The sequence below is a fragment of the Podarcis cretensis genome (genome assembly GCF_951804945.1).
Source record: "Podarcis cretensis genome assembly, chromosome: 11".
Lineage (NCBI taxonomy): Eukaryota > Metazoa > Chordata > Lepidosauria > Squamata > Lacertidae > Podarcis > Podarcis cretensis.
In genome coordinates, this window is record NC_137180.1 from 22931365 (window position 1) to 22956769 (window position 25405).

General features: G+C 40.4%; 1 protein-coding gene across 6 annotated transcripts in view; it reads left to right on the forward strand.

Moving 5' to 3' along the window:
* Positions 1-25405, forward strand: part of EPB41L4A (erythrocyte membrane protein band 4.1 like 4A) — a gene marked incomplete at its 3' end in the record, with an annotated part of 99541 nt that overhangs the window by 27656 nt on the left and 46480 nt on the right. For 5 of the 6 annotated variants that reach the window (XR_013843538.1, XM_079995515.1, XM_079995516.1 and 2 more), the window contains 6 exons: positions 9029-9133; positions 17367-17418; positions 17912-17990; positions 19895-19992; positions 21065-21185; positions 24534-24621. Coding sequence is in view for 5 of the 6 variants with exons in the window: in XM_079995515.1 (XP_079851641.1) it covers positions 9029-9133; positions 17367-17418; positions 17912-17990; positions 19895-19992; positions 21065-21185; positions 24534-24621 (543 nt within the window). Of the gene's footprint in view, positions 1-9028; positions 9134-17366; positions 17419-17911; positions 17991-19894; positions 19993-21064; positions 21190-24533; positions 24622-25405 lie in introns of those variants that run through there. The other variant, XM_079995519.1, reaches the window with a different exon arrangement.

The following is a 25405-nucleotide window of genomic DNA, read 5'->3' on the forward strand; positions in this document are numbered from 1 at the left end:
GGAGGGGAGGAAACCAGCACTGAATTCATAGCAAGTATGCTTAGTGAGTAAAGCTGTAGGGAAACCAAATCTAATCCACAACGGAAAATAACCGTGGCCCCAGTTAGTAAGTGCATCTGTATGCGCTTGAAGTCCTTATCTAGTAAATAACCAAAGTTGTGCTGTGTGCTCTTAGGGAATAAACATGCTTTCTGTGCAGCACCCTGATATTGGGAGATGGATCTATTACCCTCCCAAGTTATTGAAAAACTAAAGAGCTTGCTCTTTATATCCCTAGCTGATAGTAAATCCCACTGTTTAATTGAGCTTACTTCCCAGTAAAAAAATATAAGTGCAATTCAAGGTTTTAATCCTAAGCATATTCATTGGGAACAAGTCCTGTTGAATTTAATAGGGTTTAAATCTGGATAAATATGATGGGAAACCCACTATACAGCTCACAAGTGCTTAAGATGAAGAGTGCCAACATCTGCACCAGCTGTAATGCACGTTAAGCTTGTGTTTATAGCAGCAATATTAAACTGTTAGCACATGTGCATACAAACAGGGCTGCAGAGAGAGAGAAAGAACCTGGGATCCAGGGCAAAACGTAGTCTTGGGGCCTTTCTCTTCCCGCCCCACCTCCCAAGCTACACGTAGAAAATATACCATAGTTGCATGGAATAACACAACATATTCATCATAGTTTAATAGGTGGCATTTCATGATGATAAAATCATTAATAAACATGAATACCAGTCCACTAGAGTCACAAAGGTTCTTTATTGGAATGTACAAGGAATTGCTTACAACACCTGCAAATTGCAATCCATTGTAGTTTCTATAAGCATTGACAATTGCTAAAATTAAATTACTAGAATTAAAAATGAGTAATTCAACCATGAAGTCTTTTATTATAATAACTAATCATTTAATATTTGAACTTAACCTACTTGAATGACTTGTTCCTTGTTTTCGGCAAACTTATAAATTTAACTGTCAAAAAAGGCTTGGCTAGCTAGCAAGCTTATATTGTGCTGAAAGTATAATAAGGTGGTATCACCTTTCTTTCCCTGTGGTAGATATTAAGTAATCCTTTATGAGTTTCAGTTTACTAAAGGTATGCTCACCTGATGCAACCGATATGGGGATACAGCTGAGCATTCTTCAGGTAATGTGTATTTGTGGAAATAGGTTTCCCAGAACTTAATGCATAAATTTGGAGTGAAATGAAATCGAGTGGACTTCTAACTCAAAAGGTAGACAGGCCTCAACCCCACCCCCAATGATGAGACTCCGTCAAACTGTCATAATCCAGACTAGTGCAATGTGCTACGAAAATAACACAAGAACTAGAAATAAGTGTAGAGCCATCACTCAAGCATATGATCACATCCACAGACATCAACCCTCAAAGAGATAGCATGCCTGTATGTAACATATTACAATATCAAGGACTCACATATTTCTACAATGAATATTTTATTCTAGCCTGTTTAGAAAGGCTTTTACAACTTACCCATTTTAAAGATGGAGTACACTCGTGTGCCTAAGACTTGTTGCAAGGGCAGTAATGACTCTGACAGATACCTGTGCTGAAGCAAATACAGAGCAGCAGATTAGTTAAGAAAAGTGAATCAAGAAGCACAAGCCATGCATCAGCTTCTATACTTGCATTTGATAAAGGAATTGCACCAATTTTAAAGGTAAAGGTACCCCTGACCGTTAGGTCCAGTTGCGGACGACTCTGGAGGTGCGCGCTCATATCGCTTTATAGGCCGAGGGAGCCGTTGTTTGTCCGCAAACAGCTTCCGGGTCATGTGGCCAGCATGACTGCCGCTTCTGGCGAACCAGAGCAGCGCACAGAAACGCCGTTTACCTTCCCGCCAGAGCGGTACCTATTTATCCACTTGCACTTTGACGTGCTTTCAAGCTGTCAGGTGGGCAGGAGCTGGGACCGAACAACGGGAGCTCACCCCATTGCGGGGATTTGAACCACCAACCTTCTGATTGGCAAGCCCTAGGCTCTGTGGTTTAGACCACAGCGCCACCTGTGTCCACCAGTTTTAGGACCTAGTAAATATACCTAGACTTTTCATTGAACAACCTGAACTTTATCATTATCAAAATTGGCTTCCTCCTTACAAAAGCAATAGCACTAACCTGCACTAACCTGCAATATTCCTGGAACTATAATTCAGCCAGAACATGTAAACAAATGACCATAGTCCCCCCCCCCCCCGACAATCTCTTTCTTCATATGGTAGAACCATATTGTCAGAACTGTATTGGTTATTGATTATTGACTATGAGTATGAGTATGGATTTAAGAGATATTCAATATTAAGATTTCTTTTAATGTGTGATTAGTGTGTGATTTAATATTTAAAACGTTGAAATTGTAATATTGGGCGGAGTGAATCGATGTGGCAGGGCTGTGATCTAGCAATATTCAACACAGGTGCAATATTCAACACAAAGCCAGTAAGTTGTGGGGAGACATGTGGGTATCTGGGGGAGTTTGTGTCTCCTGCTTCAGGGAAAGGTGCCATGACTTAATAATATAGCACATGTGAAAGTTGCCAGGTTCAATCAAGGAGGGTAATGCTAGAAATCAGCAGTCAGCCTGTGTAGACAGTTCAGAGCTAGACAGACCAATGGTGTAAAGCCACATCCTAGGTTCCTAATAGTAAAGGATAAAATCTGATGTGGCATTGATTTTAGTTTGCATTTACAATGCTGGCACTTGGTAATTGCAGTGTATGGGAGAGGAAAGACAGAGGGAAGAAGGAATGGACTCTTCTGTGCTGCTATTTCCTCATTTTTGTAGCTGTGCATTGCCATGAAAATAATCGGTCTTGACATAACTACAGGATGGTTTGGCTTAATAAAATTACTGCAGGCTAGGTTGCTGGTAAGGTCACAACTGAATGAAATGATGTTATTGATTCTGAAAGCACATAGAATATAGATCATATTTGAATTAATTTGTAAGCATTAAATGGGGGGGAAATGTCTAGAGATCATTTTCAAGAACATATTTTGTTGTTTTATATGTATCTACTGGCCAGTAGCATATTCTGCTGTGATAGAAGTTGGACAGCTTCCTTTTGGAAAATACGCTGCAAATATTTCTCGGTTTACGTACATTTGGCCTTCCTTGGAAAATTGTTGTGCTTGCCTAGCCCACCCACCCCCCAGTGTTTGTGATAGCCTGTTTTACGATGTTTGTGGTTTTCCAGAAACCTGCTTTCAGCCATACACCAGTGAAAAGGAGCCCTATGGAATTTATGCTTTGGATGTACACACTTAGGAAAATTTGCAGGCTTTGTTCTTGTAAGCGTGTATCTGAAGCAGTCTTCAGGAGGGCAGAGAGAAATGTGGTTAATTAACATGATGTATCATGTTGTATCATGCAGTCTTCAGTCTCAATGGATAAATTCTTATTTATGTTTTTGTCTCATCAGTTTATATACATTGTAAGACATATAAAACATGGAATGCCCTGGTTTAAAAGCTGTAATTTATGACAAGCTATTGACCTTCAGTTGCAAAATAAAGACGCAGTTTATTTATATATATATTTGTGTTCCGTAAGTAGGTGCCCTCTCTTCATCATGCAGAAGTCATTACTACCTTTAAATCTGCTCTTGTGGAGAAAGACTCCTTGATATACTTGATTTAGTAATGTAGAGAAGGAAAGAGAACCATTAAGACCAAATATTGTGGTAGTCTTTCCTTTTAACAAGAGGCGGCAAAATTAAGGACTCTTAACAGATAATTAAAGGAAAGGAGTTATATGAAATTTCCTACTTTAAATCTGTTTAGAACGTTGATTGAAACATTCCGTAGCTGCATATAGGTTCCTCCTTCAAGTAGTAATCTGTAGTCATAACATTTTGTCAGCGGGGTTTCAATCCAGGTTTTCCTTGATTTATAAGCTTCACAGTGAATTGAATTCTCCCTCTGTTTTGGTGTGTTTCATGGGCCCCCTCAGATTTGGTGGTTAAAATACTATCACTTTGAGGAAAGCTAGTCTCACCCGAGCTGTACAGATGAACCCCATATTAAATTAATGTTTGGGATAAGGGACTCCTGCTGAAAGAACTAAATTGTCTGTGAATTTTCAATTAAAGTGATACTTTTTTTCAGTAAATGGTCCCAGTAACTATTATCATATTTGATTATTTAATTTCTATACCGCCTAATGTATTAAAAATATCTTTAGTGTACAAAAAACTGAAGCAACAACGGACAAAAATTAAACAAAATATTACAAAAATACACAGTTACGTATAAAAATGTTACATTGATGCAACTCATTTTCCTTCCGACACGCTCTCCATCTCAGCCTCCAAATTCTCACCCAGGGCCCAAACAAACTCCCAACTCACCCACAGAAGTCTCACAATGGTTCCTGGAACAACAAACATCACTCCCCGTCACTCACTTTCTTTTTATGGGCAGGCCCAGGATGGATGGTGCTGCTTTAGGCAGACCTCAGCTGCGTCCCATTCAGTTGCACTTTCCACACTAGGTATAGCAGGTTGTTGAGTTTCCTAATGGGTCTAGAGGATGGAGAAAGGGCTCCCCTTCACTCGCAGCTCTTTCCTCATCCTCTGTCCTCTCCTATTCCAGCTGTTATTAGAGATCCCCTGGCAAAGAAATGGGAAAAATCCTACTTCCTCCTGGCTAGAAATGTGAAGGTCCTGGAAAACCCCCCCTGGGAAAAAAAATGTTATTCCTCCTATTTTTTGCACCCCAATTCTGGGCCTCCACATTTCTAATCCCAGCACACTTCAACACCAGATTATTGGTTGAGGCTTTGGTGTCAGGACAAAACATGTGAATCCCTTGGTAGTGACTGCTTTGTAAGTTTTGCTTTCACTAACTCTGCTTCCAATGTAGTTACCGGTATTCTGTGTGAAAACATTCCCAAATTATTTTTGCCCTGTGCACAAACCAAGGTTCTTAGTCAGTGGCATTTGCAACTTATTCCAAGAAAAATACTTTAGGCATACAAAGTATTCATGGACAGTCTCCTGAAAACAAGCCTATAACCGTAATTAAAAGTAGACCTAGATGGCTCCCCAGGTTTGCTTGTTTGTTTTCTTTTCCTACAATCAATGGGTGTGTGGGCCTCTTGGCATTAATTAGCTGTTGTGTCTATTTATCAAATATATATCTACCGAAACAATGTTAGTATTTCACTGCTAAGGGCATTTTTTGATGTTTTAGATCTCCTTCTATATCTGTTGAATAAAACAATATATTCAAATAACTGATAAGGTTTACAGAATACAACAAACCCTAATCCATTTAAAGAAAGGGTAGATTTGCCTAGAGCGTTTTATTAATTAACCCCAAGAGTCTGTTGGTCTAAGTGTTGGAGGGTAATGCATTTTTCATTAGCTCTGTGAATAAAGAAATCTTGAACGTGATCACAAGAGGTTAAGCATTCAAAAGTCTTAAGTGAGCTGAGGTCCTGGTTGATTAATTAAAAGCATCTCAGTCCTCGAGATGCATGTGAGAGCAATTGTCATTTCAAAGTAAAAATATGTAGGGAAGCTACCTGGTGTTTAAGTAGCTTTCCTACATATACCTAGACCCACAGAACTATGCAACTCATTTCATGTGCTCCAGCTGGATTTTGTGTTCTGTTTTTCGTACTGACCATCCCTATCCTCTGTGTCTTATGGACATTTTTGAAAATGAGAGATGTTCAAAATGAGTTGACACGGTGCCTTGGCGCAATACAAAAGTGGGGGGGGGAGAGAAACAAATTCCACTGAGTGTGATTGGAATGTAACTGTGCAAACTCCACATCCCAAGGAGTGACGTGGACACGATTTTCATTCTGTGTACCTGCACGGTTGCTCATTCATCCTTAACCCTGGTTGGGTTTTTCATTAGGTGCCAAGTGGGCCGTTGTGTTGGTTTGTTTAGGACGGATCATTTCTCCATTATTTACTAATTGCTGGTGAATTTTTCTGGAGTAGATGATTTGCCTCTAGGGATGAAACTATGCTCTCACAAGTTAAAGGAAAGGTTATTGAAAGCAAATAAGAAGTCTCTTGATATTTGCGTTGTGTATATTTCAATAATCAGCAAACCTCCTGGAAGAAGGAGACATACTTAATAAGAGGCAGAACTGATTTATCCCCCCTCCCCACAAAATAATTCCAGGGGGTTGGACTAGATGATAATCGGGATACCTTCCAACTCTACATTTCTATGACTCTATAGCTAAGATAACTGTTCATTCCCCACTTTAGGCGTTAATACAATCTTTAAAAAAACACTACAGGACATATTGACATCAGTCAAAATATCTGGCTAGATTTATTTTCACAGCCGTGTTGGCTGAGGCTGATGGAAGTTGCAGTCTGAAACAGCTGGATGCTACCAGGTTGGTCTAGCAAAATTAAATTAAGTACTGGATTGTGGAGTAAGAGATTAGATATGAAAATGTGAACTAAATGATTATCCTTAGTGTGTAAAGCAGATTCTAATCATGGATGTATTCGCACTGCGGTTTTCTTTGTTAACATCTATGCATATTGGGAGACGAGTTGCCAGCAGGAGAAACAAATATACATATAAATGTCTATTAGTTTATTCTCTGTTTGAACATGTATCCAGCTAATTAAGCTCTAGCTCCTTGTCTTGGTAAATATTTGCAATATTAACCATTATTAAATTAAAACTATTTGCTTGAACATGCAGTCTGCAAGTTGTGGTCTAGCCTTGTTATCATTCCCTTAGATCAGTTATTTTTATGTGCTTAACTATATCTGTCATAAGGTTTAATCATACTAAGAGTTGTGGGTATGCTGTAGAACTGAATTTTTGAACCTACTCAAAGGCTCAAATCTGGAACGTGCAACAAGGAATGAAGTGAACAAAAGCACCTTAATCATGTGTACTGAGGTTTACTTTTCTGTTGGGAATGAGGACTAAGGGGTTAAGCGATATGCTTTAGGGTGCCATTTGCAAAATTTCTCTCCTGCTGATGCAAACACACTCCTCCCTTTGCCACCACAGGAGTCCTGGCAAACCCCAGGCATACCTGGAAGGTTCATAATGCAATTACTCTGCAATTTGTGGCTGGTCCTGCCTTAGATTAACTGTGTGTAGGAACAGGCAGTATTGCTGAAAGTTGCATGGGTATCTGGCTTGTAGGGGAAGATCACATCAGCCGAGTAGGGAACTTTGGTCGATTCTGTTCATGTATTTTTTGTTGAAGACTCACTTTAGAACAAGGATAAGCAGCCTGTGGCCCTCCAGATGTTGATGGATTGCAGCTCCAGGTATCTGGAAGGTCACAGGTTCCCCAACCCTGATCTGGAGGATCAATAGCCAAGGAAGTACAATTAGTGAAAATGGATCTCAGTGACATTTTGGTCTCTTCTTAAAGCAGGTCTGTGTTCCCAGGCCTTCGCTGGTGGTTGATTGCAACAGGTTACCATGTTTTTTAACTCTTCTCTGAGTTTACCAACTGTGTTTTTTGTGGTTTTAGTGTTGTGAAATTTGCGCTTGTCAACTTTTGATGGCCTTGCACCTGTTAAAGACATTGAGCCTCTGCTACATTTACAGATCTGGGGTTTGTCATATTTATATTTTGTGTGCAGCATGAATACTCAGAACCACTTAACCTTGATTTGTCAGACTTGTTTTAGAGCTTTATAAAAGCTGGTCTCACCTTTTAAAACAGATTTGTGCGTTGCAGTATTTTAATGGTTCAATTTCATTTTCTGTCAAAAGGAAAACTAGATCTTCTCTGAAGGTTCTAGCTGTCATTTTATAAAACTGGTAGAAACCTGCCTTTCTGGTTTATAGTCTTGTTACCATAAAGCATGGCCCTATGACTCATTTTGAACAATTCTTTGTTCGCTCTTGAAAGCATTACTGATGGTATTTCAAATAAACTTGTTCCCTTTAAGAATGCAAGCCTCTAGCAAGTTTGATCTTTAGTATGAAGAAGATTGTGTAAGTTTAGAAACAGCTTCTTTCTTTCTTTCTTTCTTTCTTTCTTTCTTTCTTTCTTTCTTTCTTTCTCTCTCTCTCTCTCTCTCTCTCTTTCTCTCTTTCTCTCTTTCTCTCTTTCTCTCTCTCTCCCTCTTGCGTTTAGTCTGTAACATTTATTTATTTGTCATGGAAAGTAATTTCTTAGCTCATTATAAAAACTATTTCTCTGTCTGGTGGTAGAAATGCTTGAGAAATTAGGTTTCTGTGAATTCCAGTCCTGGTCTGCACCATCTGGACTAAGGTGCAGATTGTTACATAATTATCCTTTGGATTTTGCACTTCTCCACATTTGTGTGATAAAAGTTCCCATAACTAGAAACATTCCAGTTGGCAGTTGACACTTGGACATTGCACAGCTGGTTGGTTAGAGCATGGTGCTTGTAACTCCAAGGTTGCAGGTTCGATCCCCGTATAGGACAGCTGCATATTCCTGCACTGCAGTGGGTTGGACTAGATGATCCACAGGGTCCCTTCCCAACTCTACAATTCTATGATTCATAAATAAAGATTAGCCTCAGCAATATCAGACAGTGATGCGTGCCTGTAGTCTGCTCATGAAATAGTTGTGTGTTACGTTGCACTGAGAAAGCAGGTGATGTGTGACCTGCCCTAGCATTTCTTTAACCCTACAGGGAAACTTAGAGTTGAGCCCCAAACCATTCCCCTCCTTTTTTCCTGCTTGGACAAAATGAAATGGCAAAGCTTTGAAGACATGCATATGCAAACCTAGAGTGCAGGACTACGGCAGGTCACAGAATAGCAGTTTGATAACATAAATACATGACTCTCAAAATATCGATGCTGAGTAACACACAAGTGTATTTGCTCATTTCTGCAAAATAGCTAAAGAGAGTATATAAGGGTCATTGAGATTTTAGTTATGAAGACAGTAAGGCTGTTTCTAACTAATAAAACAACCTCCTTTCGTAGACAAAGCTAACTGAATGCATGAATGGCACTGTGCAGCTAACAAAAGACTGAACCACTTGTATGAAAAGACTCTGTACATTCTTTCCCACAGAAGTCAACGAAAGGGTCGGTTGTCCTAGGCTACGTATTCCGGCATTTAAACCTCGTGGAGATAGATTACTTTGGACTGCGCTACTGTGACAGAAGTCACCAGACGGTGAGTAAAAGCACAACAGTGGCTTTCCAGCGTTAAAGCTAACCCTTCTTGTTTACCACTTTCCAGTCATATTTTAAACTGGCATATACTCTTGTCAGCAAGTTAATTTTTAAACCAGCCTAAATTGAGTTGACATGGTTATACATAAATAAACACTTCTTTATTTGGAGTTCTTAAAAGAAATGGTCTTTTCTGTTCAAATGAGTAGACCTTCTTATGGATAGGAACAAGTGTCAGGTCTACCTGCATGATTACAACCTTTAGTGTTTGTTTTTTTTTAAAAAATGAGCAAGCAAGTGGTTGAGTAGATTTCCCTTTAAAAGTAAACTTACAGCTGTCATCTACTTGTTATTTGTGACTATGCCAAACTCTAGACATGTTCCCCTAGCTTACCACCTCTCCCTTGTATGATTTTGGTGCCACACCTCTAGTAAGTCTCTTGTAGAAGGGTATTAGGTGGGAGGCGGACTCTGTTGAATGGATACCTATCATTTCTAGGTTAAGCTTTTTGTGGAATCTGAATGAAAGGTACATGTGCTGAACTGAGGTGAAGGTTCACGTGTGTATAGGTGGATAGGTATGACTCAACCAGACTCAAGATTAAATGTTCCATCATATATTGGAGTGATGTAAATGAGCGATGGAAAATCAAGAACTTGCCCATGATTACGCATACCGTTTGTGCAAGTTTCAGTCTATTGTCTCATTTCCTTCTTTACTTGATATTGATGATTGGAGTAAAGATATCAGGTGGAGTTCAACGTTGCTTTCTTTAAAATGTTCCAAAAAAATCCAGCTTGCTAAATGAATACGAATATTATTTATTTGTGTAGCTGAAGCACTTACAAAACCAAATACATAAAACAGATTAAAATACATTGCATAATTAAAATAATTGTTAAAACCAGCATTTTGTCAGATAAGAGTTTGCCCCATGAAGAGTTTCACTTAACATTCCCACAAACCTTTCTCCTTAAAATTGCCACACCAAAGGCATAAAAGGCTACTTTTCCGGAGGTGCCGGGGAACCTGTCTCCTAATAAAAATTTAATGAAATGCCCAATCAAACTTTCAACTGGGAGATATAAATCTTTGAACAAGGCTGTTCTTAAGTCCTTATAGATTGGGCAAACTGGTAAGCAATGGGGTGAATCTTCAGGCACATGGGCAAATGCATAAGGAATTGGGCAATAGTGTCCTTCAACTGTGGCTTGTTAAATAGAACACTCCCCCTCTCCTCTCTTCTCTATTCTGGGGGTTCTCTTGACACCCCCAGAGCCACTGGGGTAGGAGATAGGGAGAAGCTCCATTGAGCAACTAAAAGTCCTTGTGCAAGACTTCCACTGAACATACAAGTACTTTATCATACATTCAGATGAATTACATATTTTACTGAACAAAACAAAGACAAACCTTGATTATGTACGCTTGACTGAAATATTGTTTTTTTAAAAATCAGATTTCCCGCAATGTGAAGTATTACATTAAGAATACATAAGCCATAATCAAGCAGAGATTCCTGACATTCTTTAATGATTTTTAATATAACTTTTTAATAGTTTTGTATGCCTGCTGTTTCTTTTTTTAAAAAAAACACACACCCTCTATATTAAATAAGAATAATTACACATATTATTTGTGTTTTAATAGCTATTCCTCATTAATATTTCCCAGGCAGACAAGCAGATCTCAGGGTCTTGCTTTTGAGATCCTTCCCTGTGGGACGTGTAGCAGTAAAGACTAGCTGTCCTTAACAAAACAAAAGGAGCCACGGAATTACACATTAAGGACTTAGCTGGTATGCAGCCTTTGTTAGCTTAAATGTGACGTCCACCCTATGAAAATGATTGTGGGTGCCTACAAGCAGTGCTTGATGAACGTAATTGAATGATTTTAATGAAACACACAGGCTGGGGTTGGCAATATAATATTACACATGTATAAGCGAGTTGAAGCCTGAATAATTGTATGTGTTTGAACTAGTTTAAACACAGCACTGTGAAATAGCAGAACAAAGTTGTACTTGTGTGTCATGAAAACCGTAGAGCAGTGTGATGAATCTGTAACAGATAAGCAAGCAGAAGGGACCTGTTAAACAAGCATCTTCTCTGTGGAAGTGGAAAAGGGGAGGGGGAATCATGTCTGAGAGGCTGTGTAACAGAAGCATTTGATGATTGACACCATCCATGAAAATGGATAATTTTCAACCTAGCTAATGGCTTCTTACAAACAAGTTCAGAGTGCTTGACCTTAATTTGACTCGGTACACAGCAACAGAATGTTAACAGTGCCATGCCCACTTAAAACTTAAGTACAGTCATACATCACTGGAATTTTCAGCTTATGTGTCTTTTTATTTTTGGAACAGTTTAAAGCACACTGCTCTTGACCGCAGCTTTAAAAACTGGCTTTGCCAATTCTGTAGCGTGCCGATCATTAGATGTTAAGATCTAGCACCCCTTACCCATGTACTTGTTTTACTCTTTTAAATTAAATCCCAAAGTCTTTATGAAATTGAGGCGGACTTGGGTTTAGAAAGCTATCATACATAGCTGATGCCTTCTGTGAAATTCCGACTCGACTAAAGAGCTTGACATCTCTGGTAGGAGGCTTTCAAGGAAAATATTGGGTATTTTTTGCAGGTTTGTTGTTGCATGGGAGGGAATAGAGGAACTATTTCACAGAGACAAGGGAGCCTCCCTCTGGAGAGATGCCATTTCCTGCGACCAGGAAAAATTACATGCCCCACAACGGGGTGAGCTCCTGTTGTTCAGTCCCAGCTCCTGTCCACCTAGCAGTTTGAAAACACATCAAGTGCAAGTAGATAAATAGATACCGCTCTGGCAGGAAGGTAAAGGGCATTTCCATGCGCTGCTCTGGTTTCACCAGAAGCGGCTTAGTCATGCTGGCCACTTGACCCGGAAGCTGTCTGCAGCAAACGCCAGCTCCCTCGGCCTATAGAGCGGGATGAGCGCGCATCCCCAGAGTCGTCCATGACTGGACCTAATGGTCAGGGGTACCTTTACCTTTAGGGTACATGTAGTAGCAGCGACATGTAGTAGTAGAGCGGGACGCGGGCGGCGCTGTGGGTAAAACCTCAGCGCCTAGGACTTGCCACTCATCAGGTCGGCGGTTCGAATCCCCGCGGCAGGGTGTGCTCCCATTGCTCGGTCCCAGCGCCTGCCAACCTAGCAGTTCGAAAGCACCCCCGGATGCAAGTAGGTGGAAGTGTCTCCGGACAGCGCTGGCCCCCGGCCTCTTAAGCGAGATGGGTGCGCAACACCAGAGTCAGACACGACTGGCCCATACGGGCAGGGGTACCTTTACCTTTACCTTTTAGTAGCAGCGAGTTAGTGGCTTTTCTTGTCTATGGCTCCTTTCTTATGAATGAGATGTTTGACAGATGGATCAGGTAGCTTTGTAGCTTTCTGCCTGTAGTTTTGACTCCCCCCCAGGGAATCTCCCACATTAAATTTCTGCTGTAGTTAAGTGACATCCTATTTCCATTCCAAAACCATTAGTGTGGAGTGTGCCCCTTCCTTCCTTCCCTTCTCTCTCTGTTACCGAGGGCAAATGCCCACTTTAACAAATCTGTGCCGTAAGTACCAAGCCTGCAGCAACTCATAAATATTACACAGTGTCATGACTTTTTGCAGCTGACGTGCTGGCAAATAGTGTATTTTGGTAAGCCTGGGTGTTGTAATTGTAGGACATGTTCTTTCATGTTTCTGGTTGTGATAGAGCCCTATAGTGATTTGGCAATTAGATTATTAACGTTAAAAAGGCCTGAAACAAAATGCATATCCACGTACTCATAAATGGTATGCTTGGATCCTGCACCTTGATGCTTATTGCTGTAAGGGGCTGAAGCACCTGCTATGAGTTTCCAGGTTGTTCAAAATCTGTTTTTAACAGCCTCTACCTGGAGATTATATCTCTCCTTCTGAAATCAGTTTTTCAGTTTAAAGCGAGGGATGAATTGTGATTTGCCCTTTCTTACATTATAATGCTCTGTTAACAGTGCCTTGTTCATTTAATACAATGTCCAAGATAGATTTGCCGCATAATTATTTAAAAAAATAAGTAACAGCAGTGCTTTTTTGTTATCCTTATGAAGAGAATCATGACTGCCATTGAGGTGTATAGAGAAGCTTTTGGCTTTCACACACACACACACACAAAAAGATGCTGACGGAATAATAATGTGAAAGCAGATATAATGTTAGTTTGTAATTTTAACTTTTCTTCTTTGGAAAACTTTGCAGGTGTTAGATGCTTACAAAGCACATTCTTTTTTGTTTCTGTGTATATCTAGGACAGAAGAGAAAAGTAGGCTCAGTTTGCATGTCATGGTTAAATCATGTTGTTGTTTAGTCGTTTAGTCGTGTCCGACTCTTCGTGACCCCATGGACCAGAGCACGCCAGGCACTCCTGTCTTCCACTGCCTCCCGCAGTTTGGTCAGACTCATGTTTGTAGCTTCGAGAACACTGTCCAACCATCTTGTCCTCTGTCGTCCCCTTCTCCTTGTGCCCTCCATCTTTCCCAACATCAGGGTCTTTTCCAGGGAGTCTTCTCTTCTCATGAGGTGGCCAAAGTATTGAAGCCTCAGCTTCACGATCTGTCCTTCCAGTGAGCACTCAGGGCTGATTTCCTTAAGAATGGATACGTTTGATCTTCTTGCGGTCCATGGGACTCTCAAGAGTCTCCTCCAGCACCATAATTCAAAAGCATCAATTCTTCGGCGATCAGCCTTCTTGATGGTCCAGCTCTCACTTCCATACATCACTACTGGGAAAATCATGGCTTTAACTATACGGACCTTTGTTGGCAAGGTGATGTCTCTGCTTTTTAAGACGCTGTCTAGGTTTGCCATCGCCTTTCTCCCAAGGAGCAGGCGTCTTTTAATTTCGTGACTGCTGTCACCATCTGCAGTGATCATGGAGCCCAAGAAAGTAAAATCTCTCACTGCCTCCATTTCTTCCCCTTCTATTTGCCAGGAGGTGATGGGACCAGTGGCCATGATCTTCGTTTTTTTGATGTTGAGCTTCAGACCATATTTTGCGCTCTCCTCTTTCACCCTCATTAAAAGGTTCTTTAATTCCTCCTCACTTTCTGCCATCAAGGTTGTGTCATCTGCATATCTGAGGTTGTTGATATTTCTTCCGGCAATCTTAATTCCGGCTTGGGATTCATCCAGCCCTGCCTTTCGCATGATGAATTCTGCATATAAGTTAAATAAGCAGGGAGACAATATGCAGCCTTGCCGTACTCCTTTCCCAATTTTGAACCAATCAGTTGTTCCATATCCAGTTCTAACTGTAGCTTCTTGTCCCACATAGAGATTTCTCAGGAGACAGATGAGGTGATCAGGCACTCCCATTTCTTTAAGAACTTGCCATAGTTTGCTGTGGTCGACACAGTCAAAGGCTTTTGCATAGTCAATGAAGCAGAAGTAGATGTGTTTCTGGAACTCTCTAGCTTTCTCCATAATCCAGCGCATGTTTGCAATTTGGTCTCTGGTTCCTCTGCCCCTTCGAAATCCAGCTTGCACTTCTGGGAGTTCTCGGTCCACATACTGCTTAAGCCTGCCTTGTAGAATTTTAAGCATAACCTTGCTAGCGTGTGAAATGAGTGCAATTGTGCGGTAGTTGGAGCATTCTTTGGCACTGCCCTTCTTTGGGATTGGGATGTTGACTGATCTTCTCCAATCTTCTGGCCACTGCTGAGTTTTCCAAACTTGCTGGCATATTGAGTGTAGCACCTTAACAGCATCATCTTTTAAAATTTTAAATAGTTCAGCTGGAATATCATCACTTCCACTGGCCTTGTTATTTGCAGTGCTTTCTAAGGCCCATTTGACTTCACTCTCCAGGATGTCTGGCTCAAGGTCAGCAACCACACTACCTGGGGTGTACGAGCCATCCATATCTTTCTGGTATAATTCCTCTGTGTATTCTTGCCACCTCTTCTTGATGTCTTCTGCTTCTGTTAGGTCCTTACCACTTTTGTCCTTTATTATGGTAATCTTTGTACGAAATGTTCCTTTCATATCTCCAATTTTCTTGAACAGATCTCTGGTTCTTCCCATTCTGTTGTTTTCCTCTATTTCTTTGCATTGCTCGTTTAAGAAGGCCTTCTTGTCTCTCCTTGCTATTTTTTGGAAATCTGCATTCAATTTCCTGTATCTTTCACTATCTCCCTCGCATTTTGCTTGCCTTCTCTCCCCTGCTATTTGTAAGGCCTCGTTGGACAGCCACTTTGCTTTCTTGCATTTCCTTTTCATTGGGATGGTTTTTGTTGCTGCCTCCTGTATAATGTTGCGAGCCTCCACCCATAGTTCTTCAGGCACTCTGTCCAACAAATCTAAATCCTTAAACCTGTTCCTCACTTCCACTGTGTATTCATAAGGGATTTGATTCAGATTGTATCTTACCGGCCCAGTGGTTTTTCCTACTTTCTTCAGTTTAAGCTTGAATTTTGCTATAAGAAGCTGATGATCTGAGCCACAGTCAGCTCCAGGTCTTGTTTTTGCTGACTGTATAGAGCTTCTCCATCTTTGGCTGCAGAGAATATAATCAATCTGATTACGATGCTGCCCATCTGGTGATGTCCACGTGTAGAGTCGTCTCTTGTGTTGTTGGAAAAGCGTGTTTGTGATGACCAGTTTGTTCTCTTGACAGAACTCTATTAGCCTTTGCCCTGCTTCGTTTTGATCTCCAAGGCCAAACTTACCAGTTGTTCCTTTTATCTCTTGATTCCCTACTTTAGCATTCCAATCCCCTATAATGAGAAGAACATCCTTCTTTGGTGTCACTTCTATAAGGTCTTGTAAGTCTTCATAGAATTTGTCAATTTCAGTTTCTTCAGCAGCATTAGTTGGTGCATAAACTTGGATTACTGTGATGTTAAAAGGTCTGCCTTGGATTCGTATCGAGATCATTCTATCATTTTTGGGATTGCATCCCAGTACAGCTTTCGCCACTCTTTTGTTGACTATGAGGGCCACTCCATTTCTTTTACGGGTTTCTTGCCCACAGTAGTAGATATGATGGTCATCCGAACTGAATTCGCCCATTCCCGTCCATTTTAGTTCACTGATGCCCAGGATGTCAATATTTATTCTTGCCATCTCATTTTTGACCACATCCAACTTACCCAGGTTCATGGTTCTTACATTCCAGGTTCCTATGCAATATTTTTCTTTACAGCATTGGACTTTCCTTTCGCTTCCATGCATATCCGCAACTGAGCGTCCTTTCGGCTTTGGCCCAGCCGCTTCATCAGCTCTGGATCTACTTGTACTTGTCCTCCGCTCTTCCCCAGTAGCATGTTGGACACCTTCCGACCTGAGGGGCTCATCTTCCAGTGTCATAACTTTTATATGCCTGTTGTCTTTGTCCATGGAGTTTTCTTGGCAGGGATACTGGAGTGGCTTGCCGGTTCCTCCTCCAGGTGGATCACGTTTGGTCAAAACTCTCCACTATGACCTGTTCATCTTGGGTGCCCTGCTCGGCATAGTTCATAGCTTCTCTGAGTTATTCAAGCCCCTTCGCCACGGCAAGGCAGTGATCCATGAAGGGGGTTAAATCATAGTTAGTGGTATACAAAGAACAAAGAAATGGCTTCTGATTTGCTCCCTGACAGCAGGACCCGCAATTCTGGATTTTGTATCTTATAGGAAACAGGCTTCATGGTTTGTTTCAGGGTGCAAGCAATATACTTTTTGCATAACCATATAGAAAGCTGGTGTATACTGTCTCCAATTATTCTAGGATAACATTAGCTTATTCTTTTCAGGGCAAGGTAACGCCTTTGTTTTAAAGTCTCTTTATATAACCATATGTATTTATAATAGTTTGCTATAACTGTTCTTCTTCGTATGCCTCCTTGACGAGAGGTCTGGAGGGTGGCAAGACACGAGCAGGCCTTTTCTGCAGTGGCTTCTCACTTGTGGAATACTTCCCCCAGGCAGGCTCACCTGGTGCCTCATTTACATATCTTTAGGTGCCAGGCAAAAACATTCCTTTTCTCCCATGCCTTTGGCTAATCTATGGCCTTTTAAATTCTTTCTCTGTGTGCGGGAGGGGAATTTTGTTTTTGTTTGTTGCAATGTTATTTATTTTTGTGTTTTTATTTTGTAAATTGCTCTGTGATTTTTCAGATGAAGGGCAGTATAGAAATTTAAACAATAAAAAAATGAAATAACACTGGTTTCTGTTACTTTTTTCACAGTACTGGCTGGATCCTGCAAAGACCCTTACAGAACATAAGGAACTAATAAACAGTATGTATATGCAATTGGTTAATCATAAACTGTTTCGTGATGGAGAGGCATAGAAAATACTGCATCTGCAAAGCTAACAGTGTTGACTGCAGATGTCTGGTTAATGTTATGTCTATGGTGACTTTGCACAGAAATACCAATGTGGTTGAAATCAAGTCAGGAAGTAGAAGATAGAAGATAAAATAAGGCTACAGAGAAGCTCATCAATTGCTGATTGCATCTGGCATAGCTTCTCATAAATTTTTGCCACTCCCTCCAAATCTTTGGAGTGATTCCTTTTCATTCCTCCCATTTTTGTGTGGCCTGCATGGAGTAGGAAAATGTGATGGCTACTTAGGCATTGTCACATATCCAAAGTTAAAATCAAGTGCATACTTTCTCCAATAAGGTCTGCTGAAATTAATGGAACTGATTTCTAATTAACTATGTTTAGGATTGCAGGGTGTGCTTTAAAACACACACACACACAATTAAATGTCCTTATTTTTTATAGCTGGTCCACCCTACACACTGTACTTTGGTGTTAAATTCTATGCAGAAGATCCATGCAAATTAAAAGAAGAAATCACAAGGTATTGTATGAATAACCTTTAACTATTAGCAATAAGAGTGAACGGGTGCTTTTAAAGTATCTAGTAAAATAACTATATAAGCTCATCAAGGAATTGTTCCTTTTTAAAAGAGAGACAGAGAGATGGAGAACAACGTAAGACTCTAATTTTCTTGCTATAAATCCTTGTTTGAAAATGATGTTTAACTCTCACTGGTGTTGGAGGGATGGCGTTAAATTCAAAATTCAGCTTATTCACGTCCCTTGTCTTTGCTTATGTTTGTGTTCAAAGTTTTGCCCTGATTGCGGAAGTGTTTTTTCTTTTGTCTTGTTTGAGTAGTTATCAGCTTTTTATTTTGCCATTATGGATCTACTTCTACAGAGAGTTTGTTGTTCTCCCATAGCTTTTGTTTTTATTCTAACATATACGATAATCAGTTGCTGATTGGATTGCATTTAAAGTGGCCCTATTCAACATGCAACCTTCGCCCTGATACAGTGAATGCAGTCTGCATACTAATATGCTTTTTTTTAATGCATAAAAGCATGTTGCATTGGAGACAGCACATCATATCCAATAATTCAGTAATATGTGCATGTATTCCTAAGTACTGTTTATCTGTAGGCTTACAGCCTCACCGGCCCCCTATTCCAGATAATTGGGGAAACAGAAGACTATAAACACATTGATGAGAATGCAGTTTATAAGGTTATATACAGGAGATAATTTCAGTACAGTGGTACCTCGGGTTACAGACGCTTCAGGTTACAGACTCTGCTAACCCAGAAATAGTACCTCGGGTTAAGAACTTTGCTTCAGGATGAGACCAGATATCGTGCTCTGGCAGTGTGGCAGCAGCGGGAGGCCCCATTAGCTAAAGTGGTACCTCAGGTTAAGAACAGTTTCAGGTTAAGAATGGACCTCCAGAACGAATTAAGTTCTTAACCCAAGGTACCACTGTAGTGTAGTAAGTGCCTTTTTTAAAAAAAAAAAACCACTAACCCTGGTAAAAGTAGTTTGATAACTGTACAGATGTTTTATCTAGTCCAGACCTGCAGTTCAGATACTGCTGAACCATAGCACCTGCCACCCTTGAACATTGGCCATGCTGACTGGGCCTGATGGGAGCTTGAGTCCAGCAACATCTGGTGGGCTTCATGCTCCCCATCCATCCTTGGTACATATTGGCTTGAGGTGTTTCTGTTTTCCCAAGTATCTAGTCACCATGTGTCAGTAGGCCAGATAACCAGCATTTCTGGTTTAGTTCATTTATTCGTAAGTGAAATGTTTTGTTAAAAAGGAAAATGTTTTTGAAGCGATGGATTATACATTGTTCAAAGAAAAGTTATATATATATATATGGATTGGTATCCATTGTTAGTCATACTCAGAGCAGACTTGTTGAAATTAATGGGCATGACTAACTTAGGCTAATTAATTTCATTGGGTCTGCTCTGCCTCGATCTTGGTTGGATACAACTCAATGAAAACATTACTGAACAGTAAGGCATTGTGCAAATTCCCAGCATCCTTATGGAACCACAGTTGCCAGGATTCTTTTAAAGAAGCTGTGATAGCCAAGTTCTTTATCAGATTGATCTAGAACACCAGATGTATCCCAAGGCTGTTACTTGTAGTGCCAGCTTCCGCTTCTTAGCTTTGTCATCATAAGTTCACAGCGGTGCATTCATGGCATGTGTCATGCTTTGTCACAGTTTACATGCTGGGCAAGCTTTTCCATTTACGTTTGATTTGAGATATTCAAAGGAAACAAAACTTAATATCCAGTTTGTGGCGTTTGCTGCTTGTCCTCTCCCAAGCTAACCTGGAAATATTCCTTTTAAATAAAACTGCAATGGCAATATATTCGTATGTTAGGATCCTTATACTTGTATAGTTACTTCTATTTTCTGTCTTTCTTTTAGGTATCAGTTTTTTTTACAGGTGAAGCAAGATGTCTTGCAAGGCCGCTTGCCTTGCCCTGTCAACATTGCTGCTCAGCTGGGAGCATATGCAATACAGGGTATGTGCTTTGTACTGTGTTTCCCTTCATAAATGCTAGATTTTGTTTAGGTTTGGTCATATTTAGAAACCTGAATTACAGTGAACTTGAATGCTGAGGGTTATATATTGATTCTATCTCAAGATAAATTCTAGAGGACCAGCCATGTTAGTCTGTTGCAGCAAACAATCACACATAATTTTGACTATGTAAAGCTTTGTTGTGGTTAGGTTTTTGAGGACCGTAGTTCCTTTTTTCTTGATATCCCCCTCTATTTTATGGTCTCTAGTGCATAAAAGATTATGCCACAACAAATCTGCTAGTCTTTACAGGTGCCCTAGGACTCTGGTTTCCCGCCCCCCCCCAATTAAAAATGGATTATGCAGAGCCAATTTGCATGCAGTTTAAATTCGTGCAAATTCAGGTACTTTGGACTCACCCTCATAAATAGATGACAGGAAAATTGTGAAAAGCTTTATTGTACTTGATTGTACTGTGACAGCATAATATTTCCAGGGCTGATTTTGGGGGTTTGAAGGATGTTACAAGTCATTACATAGATTAGGATAGGTTTACATTTTGAGTCATTTTATTGTTATAGCTTGTGGAATTCCATGATACAAAAAAACATGCTAAATACTTGAAAGCTGAGAGAGATCACTAAGATCCAATCTTTCCCACTCTTGCATCTTCATTCTAGAGCTTAGTGCTTTATTCCTAGAAACGTAAGTGCTGGTACGCACCACGAAGCTGTTACAGTAAGTGCCGCACTTATTAACAGCTATAAAATAGGTACCGGTCCTACATACCCTTGAGTATGCCCTGGAAATAAGCACTGCTAGAGCTCCAGTTTTAAATGGGAGTGTCCACATCTCCTCTACTTTTTCATGGGGTTACAGTGATCATACTTTGAAGCTTATGAGGGCTGAGGGAGACACTGAATATCATAAATCGGGTTCACAGATACAAAATACTATTGCTAGGAATTAAGCGGGAAAATATATTTAACAACCAGCAAAGTAGGAAAATAAAATAAAATTGTGTAAAATATGTCGGAAAGTGAATACATATTTAAAATTTGTTTTAAATACAGCTGAACTTGGAGACTATGATCCATACAAGCATATTGCAGGTTATGTTTCGGAATACCGCTTTGTTCCAGACCAGAAAGAAGAACTAGAAGATGCTGTAGAACGGATACACAAAACTCTGATGTAAGAATTCAGGTTATAAACTAACGTTGCTTGGGAAATAAAACTGTACAAGGAAAAGGGCGTTAAAGAAGCAGTTCCTTTGTGAGTCGAACTATTGACTGTTGTTTTAAATCTGCTTTCTTATGAGCTGTTTTTCTCTGCAATGGTCATAAATATAACCAATGCATTTAATTCTGGCATCTTGTCTCCTTTGTACATTACCATGTGTCTTCACATATCTTAAGGGCTGTCGTATGGAAGAGGGAATAGTCTTGCTTTCTCCTGCTCTGGAGGGTAGGACTCAAACCAATGGCTTCAAGCTTACAAGATAGGAGATTCCGAATAAACATACGGAAAAACTTTCTGACAGTAAGAGCTGTTCAACGTGGAATGGTCTCCCTCGGGAGGTGGTGGACTCTCCTTCCTTGGAGGTTTTTAAGCAGAGGTTGGCCATCTGTCATGGATGTTTTAGCTGAGATTCTTGCATTGCAGGGGTTTGGACTAGATGATCCTTGTGTCCCTTCCAACACTATGATTCTATGTCTTCAGCTTACAACCGTAGGTGCTATTACACCAATTCATGGAGGACAAGGTTATCAATGGCTATTGGTCATGATGGCTCTGTTCTGCTTCCCCGGTTGGAGGTATTATGTTTCTGAATGCTAGTTGGTGGGAATTTCAGGTGGGCAGAGTGCTGTTGCGTTCATGTCTAGCGTGTAGGCTTTCTATGGGCATCTGGTTAGCCACTGTGAGACTGGGATTCCTGGCTAGATGAGCCATTGACTTTTATCCAGTAGGCTAATCTTACCTTTTTACATTATGGGTAGACATAAAAGGCAGGAGAATCTTAAAGTTATATAGATGCAGAAGCGCAGGAAGAAAAATATGGCAGAAAGAAAAAAGAGACATCAGCAAGAGAATTAACTTATGAAAGGTTGTCAGTGTTTATAATTTTTAAGATTTATCAGCTCATCCGTCAGCAATAGCTGTTTCGTAAAATCTTGCATGTCTTAATCAAAAAGGTGAGAGATGGAAAAACATATTTGAGCGATGAGTCAGGTGGTTAAGTTATGGAATGTGGAGCCAAATGAATAGAGAGATAAGGCCTCCTTGATAAGATGATTGTAGAACTGAATGCCAAAACGTGTAGAAGCTGAAAAACACTGAGATGTCTCTTGTTCAGGAGGGATGGGTGATGGGCAGAATTTGTGAGCTGGAAAACCAGATTTTAAGGAATTTATTCATATATAAGAATGGAAAAATAAGGTGAACTATCTGGTGAGATGTGCAAAACTATGCAAAAACTTGCGATTCTATAAAAACACTGGCATTACATTGTGTTGAAACATACTGCGAATACAGATGCTATTTATAAAGGTTAACGGAAAAATTTAACCTTATTTTGACAAGTTATTTTGAAATCTTCCCTCTTTCCCCTCCAAAACAAGAATTAAATTGAACTAGGATTTTAAGCCTGTTAGCTTCCTGGGCCTTTTCACTCTTGGAATTGGAATACATCTGGGACCTAGTTCCTGAAATTAGGATGTTGTTCTCCTGATCAGTAAGGAACTCATGTATGAGTGTAATATAAGATGAGTAATTTAAAAAACCTAACACAAAGCAGAATATTTTTTTTACTAATAATGAAAAGTGAGGCTAATTTTGGACAATATTGTGAGGATATCTGTTTAAGTAACCCACCTGATATTCATAAATTACTGTGCAATGTGGGGTGCAGCAAGTTGCAGTGGTCATTTAGGGGCTTATCTGCCCCAGCTGACTTGTTGCAGCAGTTTGGGTAGAAGGCAAGCTGGAAATACCGTGTTGGCCCGAATATAAAGCCACACCTTTAAAATTGGAGGGGGGAAATGAAAAAAAGAAAAAAATACCTGAATGTAAGCCACTCCCTCACTGCTCCTGGCTGCATGGGGGGCGGGGGGAGCCGCACTTTGTTCTGAGCGGCCTTTCCCCTTCCTCACGCTCTCCCTTCCCGGCCTTGGGAGAGAGGATGGAGAACTATGTGCTGGGCAGGTGATGTTTGCCCTGCACTCTTGGCCATAAGGTCGCAAATATAAGCCGTGCTTTAACTTCTCATGGTCGGATTTGGGAATAAAAGTGTGGCTTATACAGTGGTACCTCTGGTTACGTACTTAATTTGTTCCGGAGGTCCGTTCTTAACCTGAAACTGTTCTTAACTTGAAGCACCACTTTAGCTAATGGGGCCTCCTGCTGCCGCAGCACCACCACAGCACGATTTCTGTTCTCATCCTGAAGCAAAGTTCTTAACCCGAGGTACTATTTCTGGGTTAGCGGAGTCTGTAACCTGAAGCGTTTGTAACCTGAAGCGTATGTAACCCGAGGTACCACTGTATTTGGGCCAATATGGTATATAACAGCTTTCCTTAATATAAAAGCCAAGGAGAGGGAAGAAGAGGAAGTAGAGGGTAGGGGGCAGGGGATAGTGGCAAGGAATGTTTTCAGTCACATTTACCAAATGTGCTGCAAAATGAATGTTCTTATTCTGCGATAAAAACCATTTTGAAGGCTTTTCTGACGCAATAAACAACCCCGTTCGAAGTAATATTAAATGATAAATTCTGTGTTATCACGTGAGAAATTCAGGTATAGATCTGACCAGTGCTATATATTTTTAGAAAAAGAGGCGCCAGAACTCACCATGAATGCCTCTCTTTGTTCTCATATAATGGCAATGGCACCCACCTGAGAGGTGCTGAAACTGAGTTCTGGCTGAAAAAAAAAAGCCCTGGATCTGATGGTTCTTAGAGAATCTTAATATGTGTGCTGCAGCACTTATTCAGGATCCTTCCAGATTTTATTTACAATTAAGTGGTATAAAAATTTCTGTTAAATAAACGGGACTTCACAATTTGGTGTCATCTTCGGCCTGTAATATATCTGGTTAAAACACATCTCTGGATAATTGTATTCTCACAAACAGTATTAAATCTTCACTCTAAGTGAAATATTTTGCTATAAGACTTAGTAGCAGAATAGTTAAGGGAGATTGAAGCTCCCTGGAAAGCCCTTCCCTGCAGCAAGCATACAAAGAAGCCTCAGAAAGAGTCAGTTCATGCCCTGGTTCATATGTTGTTTGTGGCATACATGCAAATGATATAACTGTGAGGCAGACTTCACACAAATGCTCAGAGATCCTGGTTCACAGCTTCTCTCCATCAAAGGGGGAAAGGGGAACATTTTGCTAAGGGTGTGTGTGTGGGGGCTCATATGTTACATCATCTGCATGTTCAAGGGGATATGTACGAAACGGCTATGTCAGTATTTCAGCAAGCATAACTTTTAAAATAATTTTTCTGTACTTTATAAAATATATTTTATTATATTAAACAGGGGGCAAGTTCCGGCTGAGGTAGAACTGAATTACTTAGGAGTGGCAAAGACACTTGAAATGTATGGAGTTGATCTTCATCCTGTTTATGTAAGTTGCATTTTTGATGTATTTTGTATATTTTATGCTGTGAACCACCCTGATATATTTGGATGAAGGGCATTATACAAATTTAAAATGAATGAATGAATGAATGAATGAATGAATGAATGAATGACTGCCTTGCCAGAGTGGTGCATGCTCTGGTTATCTCCTGCTTGGACTACTGCAATGCGCTCTAGGTGGGGCTACCTTTGAAGGTGACCTGGAAACTACAACTAATCCAGAATGTGGCAGTTAGACTGGTGACTGGGAGTGACTGCTGAGACCATATAACACCGGTCTTGAAAGACCTACATTGGCTCCCAGTATGTTTCTGAGCACAATTCAAAGAGTTGGTGCTGACCTTTAAAGCCCTAAATGGCCTTGGCCCAGTATACCCAAAGGAGCGTCTCCGCCCCCATAGTTCTCCCTGGCCACTGAGGTCCAGCGCTGAGGGCCTTCTGGTGGTTCCCTCACTGCAAGAAGTGAAGCTACAGGGAACCTGGCAGAAAGCCTTCTCGGTAGTGGCGCTTGCCCTGTGGAATGCCCTCCCATCAAGGAAATAATCAACTATCTGACTTTTAGAAGACTTCTGAACGCAGCCCTGTTTAGCGAAGTTTTTAATGTTTGATGTTTTATCTTATTATTATTATTATTATTATTATTATTATTATTCTGTTGGGAGCTGCCCAGAGTGGCTGGGGAAACCCAGCCAGATGGGTGGGGTATTATTATTATTATTATTATTATTATTATTATTATTAAATGTGAAACTGTTGACAGTTGCCCCAGG